The 21,376-nt window shown below is 37.4% G+C and overlaps 1 protein-coding gene and 1 long non-coding RNA gene across 2 annotated transcripts; both read left to right on the forward strand.

Annotated features, from left to right (window-relative positions):
* Positions 1-236: 236 nt before the first annotated feature.
* LOC135642103 (uncharacterized) lies at positions 237-12,418 on the forward strand. Its single transcript, XR_010497877.1, has 4 exons — positions 237-353; positions 483-591; positions 11,582-11,717; positions 11,812-12,418. It is a non-coding gene; the product is annotated as an uncharacterized LOC135642103 (long non-coding RNA).
* Positions 12,419-15,616: 3,198 nt separating this feature from the next.
* Positions 15,617-20,930, forward strand: LOC135642393 (ubiquitin C-terminal hydrolase 22-like). Its single transcript, XM_065158519.1, has 4 exons — positions 15,617-15,717; positions 15,898-16,916; positions 18,032-18,153; positions 19,877-20,930. The coding sequence occupies exons 2-4, from the start codon at positions 15,991-15,993 to the stop codon at positions 20,644-20,646; spliced, it is 1,818 nt and encodes a 605-aa protein (XP_065014591.1). The 5' UTR covers positions 15,617-15,717; positions 15,898-15,990; the 3' UTR covers positions 20,647-20,930.
* Positions 20,931-21,376: the final 446 nt, after the last annotated feature.

A 21,376-nucleotide genomic window follows, 5' to 3' on the forward strand; every position in this document is an offset into this window, starting at 1 on the left:
CTATTAATTCGAAAGAAAAGATAAAAGAAATTACGGTAGTGATGACTTAATTATTTACACGTAGGTGCGGGTTGGATGCAGGCCTTAACGAAGGGACTCAAAACCGTAAAAGTAGATGGGATCCTCTCCAATTATTCTATTAATTACTCGTCCTTCGAATTCCAAAACCCTACCGTCCGTTGACTCTGCGTAGAACAAGTGAGCGTCCTTCGTGGGTCCCCATGATAGATTTGTACAGGATCCTCACTCGAACCCCAATTGCCCTAAACCTTAACCCAACGCGCGCACCTCACAAGACGCCCCGACGAGAAATCATCCGTCGTAGCATACCCCTTCCCTCCTCTTCGACCTCGGTGTGTGATACTCCTCATGTTTTGTTTTGATTTTTTCTATTTCCTAGGGTTGTCGTCGTACTCTTCTCTTTCGCTGCATTTTCATTTGCTGCTCTTACACATTTTGGTGTTTGGTTTATAAATATGGAGGCGTCGTGCCGAAGCGAGAGTAGTGGAGCTGCTGCCCTTCGTGGTGGAGTTCCTCGTGGGGGAGACTGTCTTGGCCGTGGGAAGGTCTCTCCTTTGGCTTCTTCTAGTGGTATGGTTGTCCCTTTAGTTCGATATCCTGATTTCGCTTTTTGGTTGTTTGATTGCTAAAGTTGCGAATTTGATGATCCGAGAAGTGGACGTAAGGCTTTCCTTTGTGTTAAGCGACATAAGTTGTGAGCTTTCGAGCTTCTTAAAGTGCTTCATCGTGCGTTCTTTAGGTTAATGGTACGAACATGTTTGTTTGGTGTATCAAACAAGGTCCTTCTTTGGTATTTTGTTTTAATTGGGAGATTTTTGTTTCTCTTTGGCCCGTGACTGTTCCCGGCTTAGAAATGGGTGTTTGCACCGTTTGGAAATGGATATGAGGTTTTGTGTGATGTCAAGGTACAAGGGTTAGGATAACTTCTGGAGTCTCTCTCCTTGCGTGTGTAGTTGCATTGCTTTCAAAGTTGTTGGCTTTATTTTATCCAAATTGTGGATTTTGGAAGGACACATGGGTAATGTCCGAGTTGTGACAGTATGAATAGCATTGACTACAAGAACAAGAATAAAGTCGTGAGTCTCAACTATTTGAGGTCGGCTACATGAATCTTTTGTCTTCATTGAGATCTATAAAAAGTCACATGCTTAGTTAAGTTAAAAGTACATATAGTTTCTATTAAAGTATTTTTAAGTCTTTTTTTATTTCTCCTCGTACTATTAATATTAATTATTTTATCTTTTTTTATTACCTCATTCAGAAGTCTTATCAGCATATGCCCATATCATCTTAAATGATTTTTTCTTATCTTATCCTCTGTCAAAGTAATACCTAGATATTTACAAATAAAAGTATTTCTTCTTTTATCTTTTCTAGTAACTCCACATATCCATTTCAACATTCCTATCTTAACAACACAGACTTTTTATATATGTTTTTTCTTAATTGCATAATACTCATATTCATAAAGTATTGTTGATCTCATAACTATCTTATAAAATTTATCTTTTAATCTCAAAGGTATCCAATGATCATACATGAGTTCTGATGCCCCTTGCCATTTTAATCATCCTGTTTTTACTCTATAAATTATATCTTCATCGATCTTTCTATCTTATTAAATAATTGATTCAGGATATCTAAAACTTTTACTTAAAAGGATCTTTTGTCTATCCAATTTAATTATATTCTCATGTCTACTTTTAGAATCACTATATATATATATATATATATATATTTAAAAGGCGACGTCGCATCGTCTCGGTGACGTCGCCTTTTCCTTCCCCATGCGAGGCGACGTCGCCTAGTTTATATATATATATATATATATTTAATTTAGTCCTACTTAATCTAAAACTTTTAGTTTCTGGGACTTGCCTTCATAACTCAAGTTTATAATTAATTCCACTTAGGCTCTCATCAATTAAGATAATATCATCAACAAATAACATACACCAAAGAAGTCTATTATATAAGTGATTAGTAAGTTCATCCATAATCAATGTGAAAAGCTAGGGACTTAATGTGGATTCATAGTATAATCCTATGTTAATAGGATACTCGCTAGACACGCTTCTTATAGTTCTAACACTAGTAACTATATTATCATACATATCTTTAATAACATCAATATAATTAGTGGATGCATTTTTCTTTTATAAAATCCACCATAATAAATCTCTAGGAACCCTATTATAGGTTTTCTCTAGGTCAATAAAAATCATATACAAATCTTTCTTTTTCTCCCTATACTTTTTCATTAATTGTCTTAATAGATAAATAGTTTTTAAGATTGACCTTCTAGGCATAAAACCAAATTGATTTTCAAATATATTTGTTTCAAGTCTTATCCTATTTTCAATAACTCTTTTCTAAAGTTTTACAATATGGCTTATGCTTTTAATTCTTCTATAATTTGAATAATTTTGTATGTTACCCTTATTTTTGTAAATTGGCACTAAAAACTCTTTCTCTATTCATCAATTATCGTTTTGAATATCATGATTTTGATAAATAAGTTAGTTAATCAAGCTACTGTTAGGATCGGAGCGGCACTAAGAGGGGGGGGTGGTGAATTAGTGCAGCGGTGAAGTGCAATAAACTTTTCACGATTTAAACACTTTTCGGAAACTTCGTACGATAAAAGCAATGTTTTCGTTTAAAACCGTTTCGATTGCGTTTTAACTTGAAGAGATAAGTAAGACGGTGACAAAGCAGTATATCATTAAAGTGCAAATGGTTTGCAGTAATATAAATGACAATAAGTAAATGCAAACCAGAGATTACGCTGATTTTACAGTGGTTCGGTCAAATGACCTACATCCACTTCTGAGGCCCCTCTTCGATGAGGCTCCCACCTTCCACTAGCAAATCTCTTGAAAGGGAAGGGTAAATACCCCTCTTACAACTTTTACAAGCGGTTCACTCTCTTACAGATTTTCAGCAAGAAAGAAGGAGGTGAACACTAGCAAATTGAAAACAAGACTAGCAAAGACTCTTCTAAGACTTTTCTCTCAATCACTTGCTGCTCAAAAAGTTATCTTCTCAGTTGAGACTTGAGGGGTTTTATAGGCCTCAAGAGGATTCAAATTTGGGCTCCAAAAATTTGAATTCTCTTATGTTCCCGATGCTGGCGGTGCCACCGCCTAGGCCAATTCAGCTCACTGGTTGGGCTCCAAACTTGGCCCAAACCAGTCCGAACTCGGGCCTAATTGGCCCCTACTTGGGTTATAGGATTAACATATAATCTTAACCCTAATTAACGTGCTAACTACGAATTTAAAGACATTTTCTAAGCTATTACAAAGTCCGTAAGTCAAGACTTCTTCCAGCGAGCTTCCGGCGAACTTCTGACGGTCTTCCGATAAAGTCTCGGAAACCATTCTGCAAACTCCCGGCAAGCTCTTAGACTTCACGATTTGATCTTGACGAGTTCCAACGAGCTTCTTCGGCAAGCTCTGATCTTTCTCGGCGAGCTCCGCGAACTTCCAACGAACCTTCCGGCGAGCTTCCGAAAAACCCTTCGGCAAGCTCCCTACTCATTCTCGGCTAGTTCCGACAGCATTCCCGACGAACCTTCGGACTTCCGTCGAACTCTTGAACTCGTAATGAATCCTTCGTGCTTGACTCCGACACTTTGTTTTGCTTTATGTCTTCGTCGTTATCGTAGTTAATCCTGCACACGCAAGCTAAAACTCTACTCTAATCTAGACAATTATTACAACGCGAATTGACATTCTGTTGCTCAGCACGTCATTGGTTGGCGCTTCGTCCGATTCTTCGGCGCATCGTCCTTTCTTGCGGCTTGTTGCCCAATCGGTGGTTGACCTCCGCAACGTCGATATCCTTGGCGCAATTCCGCTCTTGGCCTGATGCCCGACGTTCGAAGCCTTCTGCCATCCAATATCCTAACGTGATCTCCTCCGGCGCAACGTCAATTCCTCCTGCCTTAATTGACTAATCCTGATCGAGTAGACCTGCATCACTCAAAATGCAGTTAAACATAAACATAATTATCAATTGGTTTCATTATCAAAATACGAGATTCAACAATCTCCCCATTTTTGATGATATAACCAATTGATGACGGAGTTAAACTTGACTCCCGGAGTTTAAACAAACTCCCCCTATCAATATGCCATGTTGATAGAACCTTGAATTCAAATTGAATTCAAGTCATTGCAATATTCATCATGAATACTTGCAACACGTCATTATGAACTCATGCATATCGTGTCATCAACATACTTCTCCCCCTTTGTCATCAACAAAAAGGAGAAGTACAACTATTCTTTGTGTTTGTAATATAAGTTCAACTCATTGCATGAAAAACATAATATTAAGTTTTATCATCATGCAGTTTTGAAGCTAGAAAATTTAGCAAGTAATGCATCATGCTTAGGACATTCAAGCTATCAAGTTTTAGATATGCAAGTTTTACAGCATACAAGATAGCACTTTTGGTAATGTTCAAGATAGCAAGTTCTACATCATGCAAGCTAACAATATTGAGATGTTCAAGAAAGCAACTCTTGCTTCTTGAAATATGCAAATTTGTCAAGTTTTGCTAGATGTGCAAGTTAGCATTTTTGCCTCTTAAGATAGGCAAGATAGCACATTTGCTTCTTTTGAGATAGCAACTTTTTGCTTCTCTTTAGACTACAAGCTAGCAATTTTTATGATATGTAAGTTTCACAATATACAAGCTAGCAAAAATTTCGAAAGTAAATGCAAGATATCTTTCTTGTGTAAGCTCATAATTCTTGCTTCCTACTGCAATGTGCAAGTTGCAAGTTTTGCTTCTTGAGATAGGCTAGATAGCACTTTTGTAATTTTTGTTTCTTAAGATAGGCAAGCTTGTGATGTTCAAAATAACAAGCTCTTTCTTCTAGAAGTGTCATTTTTGCTTTCTTTGCAAAGTGTAAGCTAGCAACATGTTTGAAAAAGTGATCAAGTTTTGCAACATACAAGCTAGCAAAAATGCCAATCTAGCAAGAGATAATGTTTTACATGAGGCAAGCAAACAATTTGGCAAATGTTACATTTGCATCTTCTCTTTTGAGAAGTGCAATTTTTGCTTTCATCTTGAATTGTGCAAGTTAGTTAGTTTGCCTCTTTTCATGATGTCCACGCTAGAAATTCTTGTTCCCCCTTTGTCATTGTCAAAAAGAAGGGAAGACCCTTATATCAATTTTCATATTATGACAAAGATAAGTATCATTCTTATTTGTGCATCATTATATATTCAAATTAAAACATACACAATTTCAATAACCTTATTTTTCATGCACGATACCGAAAAATAAATCAATCATCATTAATAAGCATATCATACATGATACTCAAACATTAAAATTTTCAAGCATTTATCAACATGTTGATCATGATACCAAACATTCATCATTTAAAGCATTCATGATACACATCATATGCAATAAATACATCATGTACATCATTATCATAAGTATTGCATACATCATTTTAACTTTATGAATATTTCATCATTGCATGCATCATACCAAAACATTTTAAGCCATGCAAGCCATAAATACAAAGAAATCATGTCATAAAGGATAAAATCATTTGAATACCAAAAGACATAATTCATATAGTAAATATCTTCTTTAAATAAAATATCAAGAAAAATCATAGGAGTACAAAGAAGAAATCTTGTTTTAAAAGAAAAATCAAGTAATAACTCCAAGAACTCACAAGGAAAAATCATGATTCATTTAGAAAATATCCTCTCAAGAGAATATCAAGTAAAATCGTAGAAGATAGATTAATGAGAAATTTTGATTTATAATAAAATCTCATGTATCGAATGTCGAGAAATCAAAATAATGATTTATATAAAAAAAATATCACAAGTTATATTCAAGAGAAAAATCATCATTCATTTTCAACTTATTCAATTTGTCACATCAATATTTCTTAGATGTGCATGATACCAAAACATGGTTTTAAATCTTTAACATATAACATGCATTAATTGAAAGGAGAAGGGAAGAATTCAAACGTACAAAGATTTCAACCATCTCATAAACAAATGTAAGACCAAGTCATGAATCCAAAATTCCATGATCATCAAAGGTAATCTCATGTTATTCCAAGAAATCAATATCATGATTTTGATAAAACTCATTTCAAATTTAAATCATCAAAATCATCAAAATATCAACATTACTTTCAAGAGATTCAAAATGGTATATATAGATTTATCGTAATAAACATCAAGATCAATAGGATAGAGAAAAATAATTTTTCAAGGAAAATATATTTTCCTCTTTTTAGTTGTTTCAATTCATATGATTTTATTTCACTTATACCAAATAAAAACATGTATAATGTTTAAAACCGAAAGTGTAAGATTTATTACAACAAAGATTAATAAGGCACTTTCATTATGGTAAAAATCAATAATCCATAAATCACAAGATTCATATGCATAATTTCAAAATTTATTAAGCATGATCATTATGCATGACACTAAAACATGGTTTCAAAATGTTTAATATTTTCATTACATCATTATACTATGGTTTCATTGAACATAATTTTGAATGATTCTTATAGATAACTAAAACTTCTTTAGTTTTAATTTATGTGATTGACTTTATATTAGCATGCTCAAGTTTTGTTCTTATGTCAAAAACATACATCATGTTTGAAAACCAAAGATAAGGTTTAAAAAAAATCATCAAGCCTTCCATATAAAAACCATGCATCATCATTGAAGGTTAATATACAAATCATCAAAATACACATTCTTGCTTCTCAAGCATATATATATGATTATTTAAATCTAACATTTTATTCTATTAACATAAAACAAACAATTTTCAAGAAAAATAATTATTCAAAAGAAAAGAGAAAATGCATAATGGAAAACATCAAGTAATTTCAAAATAATTCAAGAGAGTTGAGTTACTTACCTTGTAGTCGAAGCCCGTCAAAGCCCAATTCGCCGTTTTACCTTTGGAAGTTCTTGATTCATCCTTGGTTGCCTTCCTCTTCTTTGGCCTCTTCCTCCGTTCAAGTTCATTGTTTATTTTAGATTTTTGTCTAATAAACTTATTAAGATTTAGTGTTCGAAATTCAAGTTCATCATTGTCCTCATCACTTGAGTCATTGCTCAAATGGTATCCATTTGTCCGGAGTTCCAAATCCTTCCTGTTATTTGGAAGGTGATTTTGTTCATCATGTGCATTGTGCACCATTTCATATGTCATCAACAACCCAATTAGTTCTTCAAGTGGAAAAATATTTAAATCTTTTGTTTCTTGTATTGCGGTTATTTTAGAATCCCACTTTTTTGGAAGGGATCTTAAGATCTTGCTTACGAGATCAAAATTCGAAAAAGATTTACCAAGAACTCTTAGATTATTGACGACATCCGTGAAATGGGTGTACATGTCGCCTATAGTCTCGCTTGGTTGCATTTGAAAAAGCTCAAAATCATGCAATAAAATGTTAACTTTCGAGTCTTTGACTCTACTAGTTCCCTCGTGCGTGATTTCAAGTGTTCGCCAAATATCGAAAGCCGTTTCGCACGTAGAAATCCGATTGAACTCATTTTTGTCCAAAGCGCAAAATAAGGCATTCATAGCCTTTGCGTTTAAAGAAAAATATTTCTTCTCCCAATCCGACCATTCGTTCATCGGTTTAGAGGGAAGTTGAAAACCATTTTTAACGATATTCCATAAATCCAAATTCATAGAAATCAAGAAAACTCTCATTCGAGTTTTCCAATAAGTGTAGTCCAATCCGTTAAACAACGGTGGACGAACAACCGATAAGCCCTCTTGAAAGCCATGAAGAGTCATTTCTCTCGAGTGTAAATCTGAAATGAGAAATACCGGGCTCTGATACCAATTGTTAGGATCGGAGCGGTACTAAGAGGGGGGGGGTGAATTAGTGCAGCGGTGAAGTGCGATAAACTTTTCACGATTTAAACACTTTTCGGAAACTTCGTACGATAAAAGCAACGTTTTCGTTTAAAACCGTTTCGATTGCGTTTTAACTTGAAGAGATAAGTAAGACGGAGACAAAGCAGTATAGCATTAAAGTGCAAATGGTTTGCAGTAATATAAATGACAATAAGTAAATGCAAACTAGAGATTACGCCGATTTTACAGTGGTTCGGTCAAATGACCTACATCCACTTGCGAGGCCCCTCTTCGATGAGGCTCCCACCTTCCACTAGGAAATCTCTTGAAAGGGAAGGGTAAATACCCCTCTTACAACTTTTACAAGCGGTTCACTCTCTTATAGATTTTCAGCAAGAAAGAAGGAGGTGAACACTAGCAAATTGAAAACAAGACTAGCAAAGACTCTTCTAAGACTTTTCTCTCAATCACTTGCTGCTCAAAAAGTTATCTTCTCAGCTGAGACTTGAGGGGTATTTATAGGCCTCAAGAGGATTCAAATTTGGGCTCCAAAAATTTGAATTCTCTTATGTTCCCGATGCTGGCGGTGCCACCGCCTAGGCCAATTCAGCTCACTGGTTGGGCTCCAAACTTGGCCCAAACCAGTCCGAACTCGGGCTCAATTGGCCCCTACTTGGGTTATAGGATTAACACCTAATCTTAACCCTAATTAATGTGCTAACTACGAATTTAAAGACATTTTCTAAGCTATTACAAAGTCCGTAAGTCAAGACTTCTTCCGGCGAGCTTCCGACGAACTTCCGACGGTCTTCCGATAAAGTCTCGGAAACCATTCTGCAAACTCCCGGCAAGCTCTTAGACTTCACGATTTGATCTTGACGAGTTCCAACGAGCTTCTTCGGCAAGCTCCGATCTTTCTCGACGAGCTCCGCGAACTTCCAACGAACCTTCCGGCGAGCTTCCGAAAAACCCTTCGGCAAGCTCCCTACTCATTCTCGGCTAGTTCCGGCAGCATTCCTGACGAACCTTCGGACTTCCGTCGAACTCTTGAACTCGCAATGAATCCTTCGTGCTTGACTCCGACACTTTGTTTTGCTTTATGTCTTCGTCGTTATCGTAGTTAATCCTGCACACACATGCTAAAACTCTACTCTGATCTAGACAATTATTACAACGCGAATTGATATTCTGTTGCCCAGCACGTCATTGGTTGGCGCTTCGTCCGATTCTTCGGCGCATCGTCCTCTCTTGCGGCTTGTTGCCCAATCGGCGATTGACCTCCGCAACGCCGATATCCTTGGCGCAATTCCGCTCTTGGCCCGATGCCCGACGTCCGAAGCCTTCTGCCATCCAATATCCTAACATGATCTCCTCCGGCGCAACATTAATTCCTCCTGTCTTAATTGTCTAATCCTGATCGAGTAGACCTGCATCACTCAAAATGCAGTTAAACATAAACAAAATTATCAATTGGTTTCATCATCAAAATACGAGATTCAACAGCTACTCCTTTGTTCTCTAAACATTTCCAAACCTGGATACCATCAGGCCCGACACTCTTAACTATTTTCAACTTCTTTAATGTATCTTTTACTTCATTAGTTTTAATTTTACGAATAAATCTATGATTATTAAATCTATCACTATTGTTTATCATTAAATTTAAGTCCTGTGTGGAATATTCATTAAATAATTTATAAAAATAGTTTATTCTTAAATAATTTATTTATTTTTCATATTTTCTTAATCTCATTATTATTAACAAATATTATTTGATCTTCATCTTTAATACATCTAATATTACTTAATCGTTATATTTTTTTCCCTAGCTTTAGCATTTTAATATATATCTTTTTTTCATCATCTTTACTACCTAATTTATTATAAAAATTATCATAAGCCTTATATCTTGTCATACTAACCACTTTTTTAGCCTCTTTTTTATATCTTTTAAATTTTTTCTCATTTTTATAATTTTGCCAATCTTTAAAACATGATCTTTTAGTAAAAACTATTTTTTGAGCTTCCTCGTACCACCACTTATTTTTCCTTAATATTACACCTTTATCTTTAGTTTTACCAGAATTTCTTTTTTTAAGCTCCTAATCTTATTAACTATCTTAGTCCGAATAATATTAATATTATCCTCATCTAAATTCTAAGTCACCTTCCTTTTATCACATTATCATTTTTAAAATTCCATCATCTAGTCCTAGTAAATTTTTTAATTTTTCATTATTTTATTTTCTATAGTAAATATCTAATACCATCAACCTATGTCGATTAGCCAAACTTTTGCCAAGTATAACTTTATAATCCTTACAAATACTTTTATCTACCATTTTAGTGAGAAAAAAGTCTATTTGACTATAGTTGTGACCACTCTTTGGAGTAATTAAATGTTCATCTCTCTTCTTAGAGCGGGTATTTACAAAGTTGCAAAATCCAAAATCATACAGTCATCTTCATTTTTCTCTCCATAATCGAAGCCCTCATTCACCCCTTTATATTCATCATATGTTTTTACATGACCATTCAAATATCTTCCAATTATAAGTTTTTCGGTTATTAACATTCTTTGAATGATATCATCTAAGTTTTATCAAAATTTTCTTTTGGTTTGATTATCCAATCCGACTTGAGAGGCATAAGTACTAATGACATTCAAAACATCTTGTCCTTTCACAAATTTTAGAATTATAATTCTATCTCCAATTCTTTTTACATCTACAACATTGTTCTTATGACCCTTATCAACAATAATTCTTTTATCGTTTTTGTGTTTAACTTTCTTAGTATATCAAATTTTAAATCTAATACTATTAATCTCTCTAGATTTTTCCCCTACTTAGTCTTTTGTAAGCAAATAATATTTTTTTTTTTATCATTGTGTTTACCAATTTTAATCCATTTCCTGAAAGAATTCCTATATTCCAAGTTGCTAACCTAATCTTTTGTTCTTGAACTAATTTCCTTACTCCCATTGTTCCGAAACATTGAAAGGACTCTTACCTACTTGGCACCGCATCCATGCGCCGATGTGATGGGACGCTTCTGAGTGACCTCCTAGCCCATCATTTGCAATTCGGGCCACCTAGGTAGCGAAGGTGCCTTGGGTCACTTTTCGGTGATGACCTAGCTTTATATTGAAATCGGTTAAGATTCATATTCATGAGATCTGTCATAGTTTTACATTGGTTGTCAATGACCTAACGTAACCCTCCACCTTTTTCATCCGGGCTTGGGATCGGAATTGGCAGTGTTCTTGGGACCGTCAGATTATTTTGCTCCTTCTCGATACTTGTTATATTGTTTGTGATCTCGTGGTGTATGAAAATTAGGATATTTTGTGCGTATGAGTTGCCTTCTCCATGATGCTTCAGCTTTTGCAGGTGGTCCAACTTATTATCTCAGAATTAGTCTCTATTTATCTTTTCTTTAAAAGCCATTCTTTCATTTCTACTTTAGCCCTTGAGACTAGGTTTTGAAGTTTCCTTTTTGTTGTTTTCATCTTTTTAGTGTTTGTTACTTGGTAAAGCTCATTTTCCGTTATTGCCTATCTTGGTTGAAGGAGTGCATGTACTAATGTTTGTCAAAACAATGATCCTGCATTCCTTTTGTACAGATTGATGATTTTCACCTGTTTCCACTAAATATTGAATTTGTTTCAGGTAGTCTCTTTATTAAGACAAACTGGTCCACTGGGTGAATTGTCTGAAATGATTTACATGTTGGATCTTTCCTCCATACCTTATGTCTACCTAATCAAAGCTCAAAGCATGTGTACATTTTAACCAGTCCATTATGGTATATGTTTGTCTTGATCTTGAATCAGCTAGTTTGCTACCACAATCAATTAATTTTATTTCTGAAACTTTTATCCTGTGCTGTTGCTTTGAAGGATACTTAGGAGAAGCAAACATGAAGTTGTACCAGAAAACATGGATGGTGGTGAGTCAGATGACAATGATGGCGATGAGAAAGACAGGGATGAGGATGGAGATGATCAAGAAGACGTCGGAGGCAAAGATCTCTCGGGGAGGAGAATGATGGCAAAGGAGATGAAGATGATGATGACCCTGAGGCCAATTATGGAGGAGGAAGCGAAGAGGAGGATTATGAAGATGATGATGGGGACGAGGATCAAGAAGAGGAAGGGGAAGAGGAAGATGAAGAAGATGAGAATGATGAAGAGGACAAGGAACTACCACAGCCAGCTACCAAGAAGAGGAAGTGAGGCAGGGGGTGTGGGTCGTGTGGCATCTGGTCCTCAAGAGTTTGTTTCATTTTGGTCACTGTTGGTTAGACAATAGCATTAAGGTGGAGTTTAGTTTCTGGCTGGGAGTGGGTCCTCATCGATTATTAGGCAAAGAGGGATAACTTGCCGTCAGTGAACATGATACTTAAATGTTCTTCATTGTATATGTTCAAGGCTACTTCTTGTGCTCAGTGCTACTCTATACCCTTAACCTGGAGGCCAAGTATAATCCTAGTTGCTTGTCTTTTCATTTTTGCGAGAAGGTTTAATAATTTTTTTGTTAATGTTGCTGGTAGATCTCTTTCTTTAAAATGAGTAGTTGCTGATAGTCTATTCTTCTGGTCAAATTGCAGTGTCAATGACAGCAATGAGCCTCAGTTGAACACTACATGCATGCTATTTTATTACTTATATCATGGGTCAAAAATCTCACATGCAAGTCTAAGTGCAGGTTGTTTGGTGTCACAACAGTGTGAAAACAGACGTACCAATGGTCACTTTGGTGGAGTAAGTGAAAGTAGTACTCTTAAGTCTCAAGTACCCAGGGCATGCTTGTTTAATGCAGAAAAACACAAGAGAGATGTATGCGTCAAGGTTATCTATACCTGGGATGAGTTTCTAACAGCTGTAATGACAAAAAGTTGATCCTTTCTCCTCAGTGTGATGAAGAGATACATTACAATGGATATTTAACATGAATAATATTTCTTATATTATAAGCCATTCGCTGCCCTAACATCTATAATGTTTTAGGTTGCACAAACACCAAGACAAATGCAGCTAGAAACAAAATGCAACTAACAAAGGTATATGTTCTTTGACTTTCCCTATGAGAAACCTATTTATTTCAGATATAGCTCTGCATCTTTTAATTATGTTGGTTGAAATGGTTAAATGGGGTTAAGACTAAAGATCTATTAAGGACTTGCTAAGACTGTCTGAAAGGTGGCAATTTGTTATCTGAAAATTGTTAATTGTATGATGTATGAACACACTTTTATGCTAAAGTTTCTGTGCTGTTTAAAAACAAATTTTTATGCTTAAGTAAATAAAAATTCGTTCTTTTCTACTTTGTGTCATATTCCAGGGTCTGCAGTACTGAACTGTACTGCCCGGTACATATCAGTCCGACCGGTTACCGATACGCTTGACCGTCTGTTACCGGTCCGAGTGCACGGTAGCACTGCAGCAGTGCTATAGTACTCGGCACACCTGAGTGTACCGTTTGATACACCTGGGTGTACCGTATCGGTACCGAGCCCAGGTCAAAATACCGATACGATACGGTATTACGAACCTTGTCATATTCTATGTGATTTTACATGAAGTTGAGATGGATCTGAAAGCTCAAATAGAGTGTGAACTTGGAGCTGCAAAGTCTCTGTGAAACCCAATTAGCCAAGTAGTCTTCCTGAAGGTACCTCAATTATATTGATATTATTACTTATTTGTTATATTCTTAGATTTCTGCTTTGTACTGATTGTAGTAGCTAATGATGCTATTATGTCAAAGCATCTAATTGTAGCACACAATTCCTTATTTTAATCAATGTATCTGTTCAAACTGACAATGATCTGGAATTTAAATTTCAATTGCTGTCCTTTGCCTCCTCAAACAAATGGCTTTCAAGTACAGAGAAAGAAAAGGGAATGTCATTAATGTAGCACTTGCTACAGTAAGTTGGCAGTTTGGAAATTTAAAATCAAGCAATGATGAATGACACTAGTGAGTGGAATTTTTAAACCTAGCTTGGCTCAGTAGCACCTAATGTAGGTTAAGAGCTTGAGATATTTAACAACTGCTTTTAACATTGTCCATTATATTTGAGGTTAAAAAAAATGATGTCTGTCGATATGAATAGGTCTTTATTATAATGTTCAAGAAGCAAGAGAAAATCACCTATAATCTGGATTATACAATCATTATCGTAAGCTCTCTACCAGTTGACTGTCCATGGAGTCAATGGCAAATTTTCTGGCTCTGATTCTCTTATTTGCATTCAACTATTTAAGCCCGAGTGATTTATAGGGGTATCATATGAAGAAAAAAGGGACAGTGATGTATCATATTTCAGCTGTATGTTAGTTTGTGTCATTGTTTTCTTCTGATCAGTTTAATTGTAACACTTTGTCGTCTATGTGAATGGAGAACTTAAGATCTGAGCCATTAGATCTCCCTTTGTTTGGCATTGGCAATGTCAACTTTTGACTGTTTGTAATATTTTTGGATCACAATTGTGTTTTCTTGCTGTTTTTCTTGACGATCTTGAAATAATTGTTTATTGTTCAGGACTTTATTCAGGAAAGCCTGCAAAGTAGTGGACACACTGGGATGGAAGTTATAACTCTGGTTGATATATCGTGAGAGATGTTACTATCAATTACTGTATTCTCAGGGAAATGAATTCATTATCGTTTCAATTTTCCAAGCTAATATCATGGTGTGTCAAAATTGAACTGATCTGCAGGTACTTGATGTAGTTATTTGAAAAAAGGAAGTTGCAAGCAGTGAGACCAAATGATCGAGCAGTGTTGAGTCTGACTAAAAAAAAGGGAAAACAAAGAGTAAAGGAAGAACAACAGTGAGACCAACTATATAGATCCAATCTGGAGACTCTGCTCAAGGTTGCAAGCAAATCTTGTATTGTTGCTACTTTCATTTCATTATTGGTGAAATATTAATAACTAAGCTTGCGAAATAAGTTTTGTCAGTGATCGATATATGTTCATTTCCAACCTTCAGAACAAATTGGCCTCAAAGTGTGAGCATATAAGCACTTTCTTTGTCTTGGATATCTTTGTTTTAGGTACTCATGTAGTGGTGCCTAAATTAGCTAAGCTAATGTATATTTATGAAGATTGATTGTTTCTTTGCGATTTAAAAAAAATTAGGGTTCGAGTCTCATGAACAATCAATCTTTCTAAATGTAAGAGTGGTGAGGATGTATCGATGGGAGTCTCCTGCACTTTGGTTTGTCCATTTGAATCAGGCGATGTGTGATCACAGTGGCATGTCATTCTTCAGAAAAGCACAGCAGCTTTCAATTTGAATTCTTGATAAGCACAGACAAAAGTTGAGTACAAAACCAACTTATCAATCTAAGCCGGGATGAAGATTTTAGATATTTACGCATATGCCGTTCACACGCATCGACGAGGGTCTCGTAAAAGTCCGAGCGATACTTCGTTACCCGCTGGTGTTACCCGCCGCGATACCTGCTCTGTCATTGCAGACGGCAATTGAACCTGTGGGCTTCGCCACGGGACCCGATCGGACATAGTTTCGTACAAACCCATTTACAAGTGGACACGCTCCCACGTTCATAAACGTGGCTAGCGATGATTGGGAAGGATTATTGATCTTTGCTTTGCGACATGCAGTTGATCCTACCGTGGGGGGAATCGAACCTTTACCCCTTCCATTCCCAGCAACATAAATGAAAGCAGAGCTTTAAAACAGAGACTCTGCTCCTCCTCGGTCGACGAACCAGCCCTGTCGCCGATCCCCAGTCCGAGTCGACTCACCTGTCCTTTTCTTCACTCGCTCTGGTAGATTTAGAACTCAAAACATTATTACTTTTCTTTTTCTTTTATTTTTTTTGTTTATCATAAATCTAGCAGGCAGAAGCAGCTCTCTCTCTCTGGCTTTTATCTCGCGCTATTTCTCTCTAATAATAAGTATATTGTTGTAATTGTGGATGAATTAAAAATATTATGAGCGTGACTCAGTGAGTTCGGGCTCCGAGTCGGGACCCATCTGGTCCGATCGATGAGGCTTATATCCCGCTGCTCCATCCGATCCAACGCTCAGATCCGCTTCCAATGTCCTCCAATTCCGCCGCCGACGGCACCCGTCCTCTCCGCCTCCCGCCGCCCTGCTCCCACCTCGCCGCCTACCGCTCATGCGGCGGCGCCGCCGGGGGTGGTGGCCTCCGCTCCCTCCACCGCTGCCTCCGCCGCCGCCCGCCCCTTGGACGCCCGGAGGTCCACCGCGAACCCGGGGAGGTCCCCCGCTGCGCCTCCTGCCGCCGCGGGGGCCCCCGGCTCTACGCCTGCCTCGCCTGCGCTGCCGTTTCCTGCCTTCACCACGCCCCGGACCACGCCTCCGCCCCCGGTCACGAGATCGCCGTCGACGTCGATCGAGCCGAGCTCTTCTGCGCGGCGTGTCTTGATCAGGTGTACGACCACGATTTCGACGCCGCCGTCGTGATCGCGCTCACCATGCCCGCCGCTTCCCGCCCTCCGCCGCCGCAGCCAGGGAGCCGGGCGAAGCGGCCCCGGAGGGTGGAGTACCGGCCGTGGGCGCCGGATGCGCCCGAGCGGGCCGTGATCGGGCGGAGATCAAGCTTGTTGATCGTCCGCGAGGGCAATGCCTCCTCTTCATCTACCATCACCACTGCGAATTCGACGGCGGCCGCCGCCGCCGCCACCTCCTGCGCCACGTCTTCCGCTCCGTTGCCATGGGGTTTGAGGGGTTTGAACAACCTCGGCAACACCTGCTTCATGAACTCTGTTCTCCAGGCCCTGCTCCACACGCCGTTGCTAAGGAACTATTTCTTGAGCGACCGACACAACCGCATGGTTTGCCAACAGAAGAGCAGAAAGAAGGCTTACAGCAAAGAGAGAAGCAATGCCCGAGACGCGACGGTGGGATTGCAATTTTGTCTGGCCTGTGATTTAGACGCGATGTACTCGGCTGTCTTCTCTGGCGATCGGAAGCCTTACAGCCCTGCCAAATTCCTTTACAGGTCCTTTTATTTCCCTAAATTTCTCCTCTTCAGAAAACAAAAAAGAAAAAAAAAAATCTGATTTTTAGGCTTCAAGTTATCAAATTTTTTTCCGCGTCGTTGTTGAAGGGAAGGTTTCGAGAATTATCTTTGAATCGATGATCTGTTGAATGGCTTTTCTCCTTGCGTGCTTGCCAGGACAAAGCTGAGAATGTCGAACTTTACTTCTAATGGATTTTGATAGGTTAATGTTGCTTCTTTTAACTAATATTATAAAATTATATTTTGTGTTTGTTTTGCTTTCTTAATATGAAAACAAGAGTCGAATGCGGTCAACAAGTTTTTCAATTTTGGTTTTGGTTTTGCTTCAAAGTTTTCTTTTACTTTCTCTTTTTGTTTTCTGGTTGAAGTGTTTTTCTGTTTTATTGAACTTTGATTTGAGACCTCTTTCTTTATAAGTTGATATGTGCTTGCAAGTGAGCACTTATTCTGCTCATAACAGGTAGAATTGATAGTTGTAAAAAGGAATTTAGCATATTCCACTAGTGAAAGTGAAGCTTTTTACTTGACGGGATAATAATTTTTACCAGCAACAGTTAATCACAACACCCTATTCGATATAACTTCAAGGCTTTTGTGTTTTATTTTGGATCTGAAAAATACTATCTGAAAATTCTTTTAAGGTTGGTTAGATCTTTCAATCATGCTTGCTTGGTGAGAATTAATAGCTAATCATTGATGCGCATGTTTCTCGTAATACCTAAAGTAGTTAGTCTATTATTTGCTTTAGTTAAAAGTTATCCATTGCATTCCATGTGTTCTTCCTGACTGGTTACCATCCACAGAACCTCTTTTGGTATTAATTCTGCAATGCTCATTAAACACATCATCAACTTCCTATGGTACTGGTTTTCAGCCTACTTTGGGACTTTGAACAAAGACTGCATCCCACAGTCATGCGAATATGATGTTCTGATTACACAAGACAAAATGCAGTTAAATAGTTCCTTGATGGTTAAGTTTTTCCAATTTCAATGCACCTTAAGTTTTTTGTCAAGTTGTTTATTTCATGGGATACCTTCTGAGATTTTGACTGAATCTGACTTTTTTACAACTGAGAATTTTGGATGTCACAGTTGGTGGCGATATGCATCAAACCTTGCAAATTACCAACAACACGATGCACATGAATTTTTTATTTGCATGCTTGATGGAATCCATGAAAAAGAGCAGGATCCAGGCAAACGTCCCAGTCATGGTAATATGCTTTTCTGCATTCATCTTCTCTTTTTAGAATTTTGATGCAACTATTGTCATACAACTTTATTAGTTTGCATTACTCATTTACTAACGTGTCAGTTCTCAGTTTTTATGTGATTTCCAAATCATATCTGGTAAAACCTCATTATGAGGTGTTTGGAAATGACAGAACTTTTGCTCCTAGCAAGTTCCATGGTGATTTGAAGTTCCGAAGGTGTCTGCCAGCTTAGCTGGTAAAGTCTTAGGCTCGAATTCATCCTTCACCACTTATCTTATCCTTTACACACAAAAAGATGGTGATTTTAATTTCTTTCCTACACGGTTTTTTCTCTGAATTGTGGATCTTTATTTTGACATGGGATCAATAATACTCAGTCCATGGTTGTTAATCATGAGCCTAACCTCTGACATTGGTTATATGTTAATTGGCTATTTGCATGAAAAGATGCAATCTTCTCAACTGGTTGTTGCTTGTATGATTATCTATTTCATATGCTGGAATACTAGTAAAGACTAGTAAATGGAAAGTTATAAAATTTGTATCTTCTAAATCTCACTTGTCAGCTAAAACCGAATTTTGGAGTTTGTATCCTCATCCATACCTTCCTTTCTTTTTGTTCTTCTTTACTGGATTCCTTGTGTGGTTAACATGAACCGAACCTTCAGTTCCTTTTTAGTTTGCCTTTTCAAGTAGTAGGTTGTTTATTAGCAATAGATCAATGTTGTTGCTATAGTGCAAACAAAAGAGATGGTGATTGATGTTCACAAAATCTTTACTGGTTGAGTGAGAGAAAATTTTATTAGTGAAAGTCCAAACTATCATATGGTTCTATCTGTAGGTGTCAGAGCATTCTCCATGCAGTTTCTGTATCAACCCTACTTTGACTGGAAAAAGGCTTAGACAATGATGAGTAACTAAGCTCTAAGAGGTTGCAACTTCAAAGCAAGCATTTAGCAATGCCGCTTTTTTCTTCATGCTTATGAAATGCATCTCTTGCATGTTTTGGTTGTACCACTGGGATCTGTGGCAAATTATCATCCTCCTGAAAGTGTTCTTAGAGGAATAGGGATTTTGATGTACATTCTTCATTGTAATAGTTAAGCCTAGTAGATTAACAGATGGTTCATATCAGCAGTGACCACATCACTTCATATTATGTTTGTCTACTCATGCAAGGATATCCTAATTTCTTGAAGAAGATTAATGGTAATCTTGCCTTCGTTATTTTTTTAAATATTTTTTTATTTTTCTTTTTGTTGACCAATTGTTTCTCTATACTTGCTCTCCATATATATATATTTTTTCTGTTTGTGCTATATATAGTACATTTTTTCTCTGATTGTTCAGGTTATATGCATAATTTTTGTGTTACAACTTCACCATTATCTTTATTATATGAAGCTGTATTAGTACCTTCTCATTACAACTTCACCATTACAACTTCCCAATCTATTAGCCCATTGCATAAGAATCCTTCGTGTTAGTACCTTCTCATGAACTGTGGATGCTCTTATCCTAAACTATTGTGCCACTGGTCAAACTTTTTGTAATCAAGAAAACTGTACTCTACTGTCGTTCCTTTTCTTTGTGCTATGTATAGCATGATAGTTTTTTCTTCTTTTCTTGTTCTTTGATGAGAAAATTATTAAAACATGTTGATGCCTAGGATTGCATGGCCAGACATTTATAGTCATCTTCCCCCCCCCTTCTTTTTTTGCAGTAAGCAGTGGAGAATGTTGCATTGCTCATAGGGTGTTTTCTGGTACCTTGAGATCCGATGTCACTTGCACCATGTGTGGGTTCACATCTACAACATATGACCCTTGCGTGGACATCTCCTTGGACTTGGATTCTAAGCAGGATCCTACGAAGGTGACAGGCTCAAAGCTTCACATGAATGGTGGAGAAGCCAATTCGATGTTTGCAAGCCAAACATGTGGAACTTCTACCCTTATGGAGTGTCTGGAACGATTCACCAGGCCTGAAAAATTGGGCGCTGATCAGAAGCTCTTCTGCCAACATTGTCAAGTTAGGCAGGAATCCCTCAAACAGATGTCTATAAGAAAGATCCCACTGGTAACTTGCTTTCACATCAAGCGGTTTGAGCATTCATCAATGAGAAAAATGTCACGGAAGGTTGATCAATATCTGCACTTTCCATTTTCCCTGGACTTGGCCCCATACCTCTCATCCTCCATCCTCAGGGCTAGATACGGCAATCGGGTGTTTGCTTCAAGTGGTGATGATTCAGACACTTCAATTGAGTCGATATCAAACTTGGAATTATTTGCAGTTGTTACACATAGTGGTAAATTAGATGCTGGCCATTATCTAACATATTTACGACTCAATAGTCAGTGGTACAGATGCGATGATGCATGGATCACTTGTGTCAGTGAAAGGGTGGTGAGAGCTTCACAGGCATATATGCTGTTCTATGTACAGAAAATTCTTTACTACAAAGCAAGCGAGAACGTGGTCGTCTCTTGAATTGTTCATCTGACCTTGTCAATAACAAGGTCCGGTCCCGGTAACAGAAAGTTGAAGATCCAAACAGTGGAGTGCTGATTTACCATGTACTCTTGCTCCGAAGAGTTTTAGAGGCAACCTTCATACATGTTGAACAAATTGGTTCATCTGACATATTTTTTGACCCAATGAGTTGTCAATTTTTGGTACAACTTAACAGTCCAATAGCTGTGTAATTTGTTCAGAAGCCTGTAAACTCACTTTTAATATTAAAGCAAACCTTTTTGAGGCTGTCCTCTCAGTAACTAGAATCGTTTTCATTAAGCATACTCAACTGGATGGTTGGTGATGATGGATGGCTCAATAACAGTTTTTAGCATGGATTATGAAAAGTCTATAATGATTGAAGGTGCCCTTTTGCATGGTATTAGCTATATGTCCATTGCATGGCCTTCATTAACAAACAAATGTTGTATCAATTTTTCGTTTATTCTCCATTGTAACAAACAAATGTTGTATCAAATTTTCATTTATTTTTTTTCTCCAATACAATGGTTGAGCTTGCTCTTTGGGCATCAGTTTCCTAGAGAAGGAAAAAGCATGGGGTGGTTGTTGATCTTGACCCACTAATTTGTCATCTCAGTTAAATGATCTCTCTCTCTCTCTCTCTCTCTCTCGCAAAGGGTGAGCGATAGAGGTGGATTTTGAAATAGAATCTTGGTTTTTTTTTATTCACGCTCGAATGTGTGGG

Source organism: Musa acuminata, chromosome BXJ3-7 (assembly GCF_036884655.1).
Source record: "Musa acuminata AAA Group cultivar baxijiao chromosome BXJ3-7, Cavendish_Baxijiao_AAA, whole genome shotgun sequence".
Taxonomy (NCBI): domain Eukaryota; kingdom Viridiplantae; phylum Streptophyta; class Magnoliopsida; order Zingiberales; family Musaceae; genus Musa; species Musa acuminata.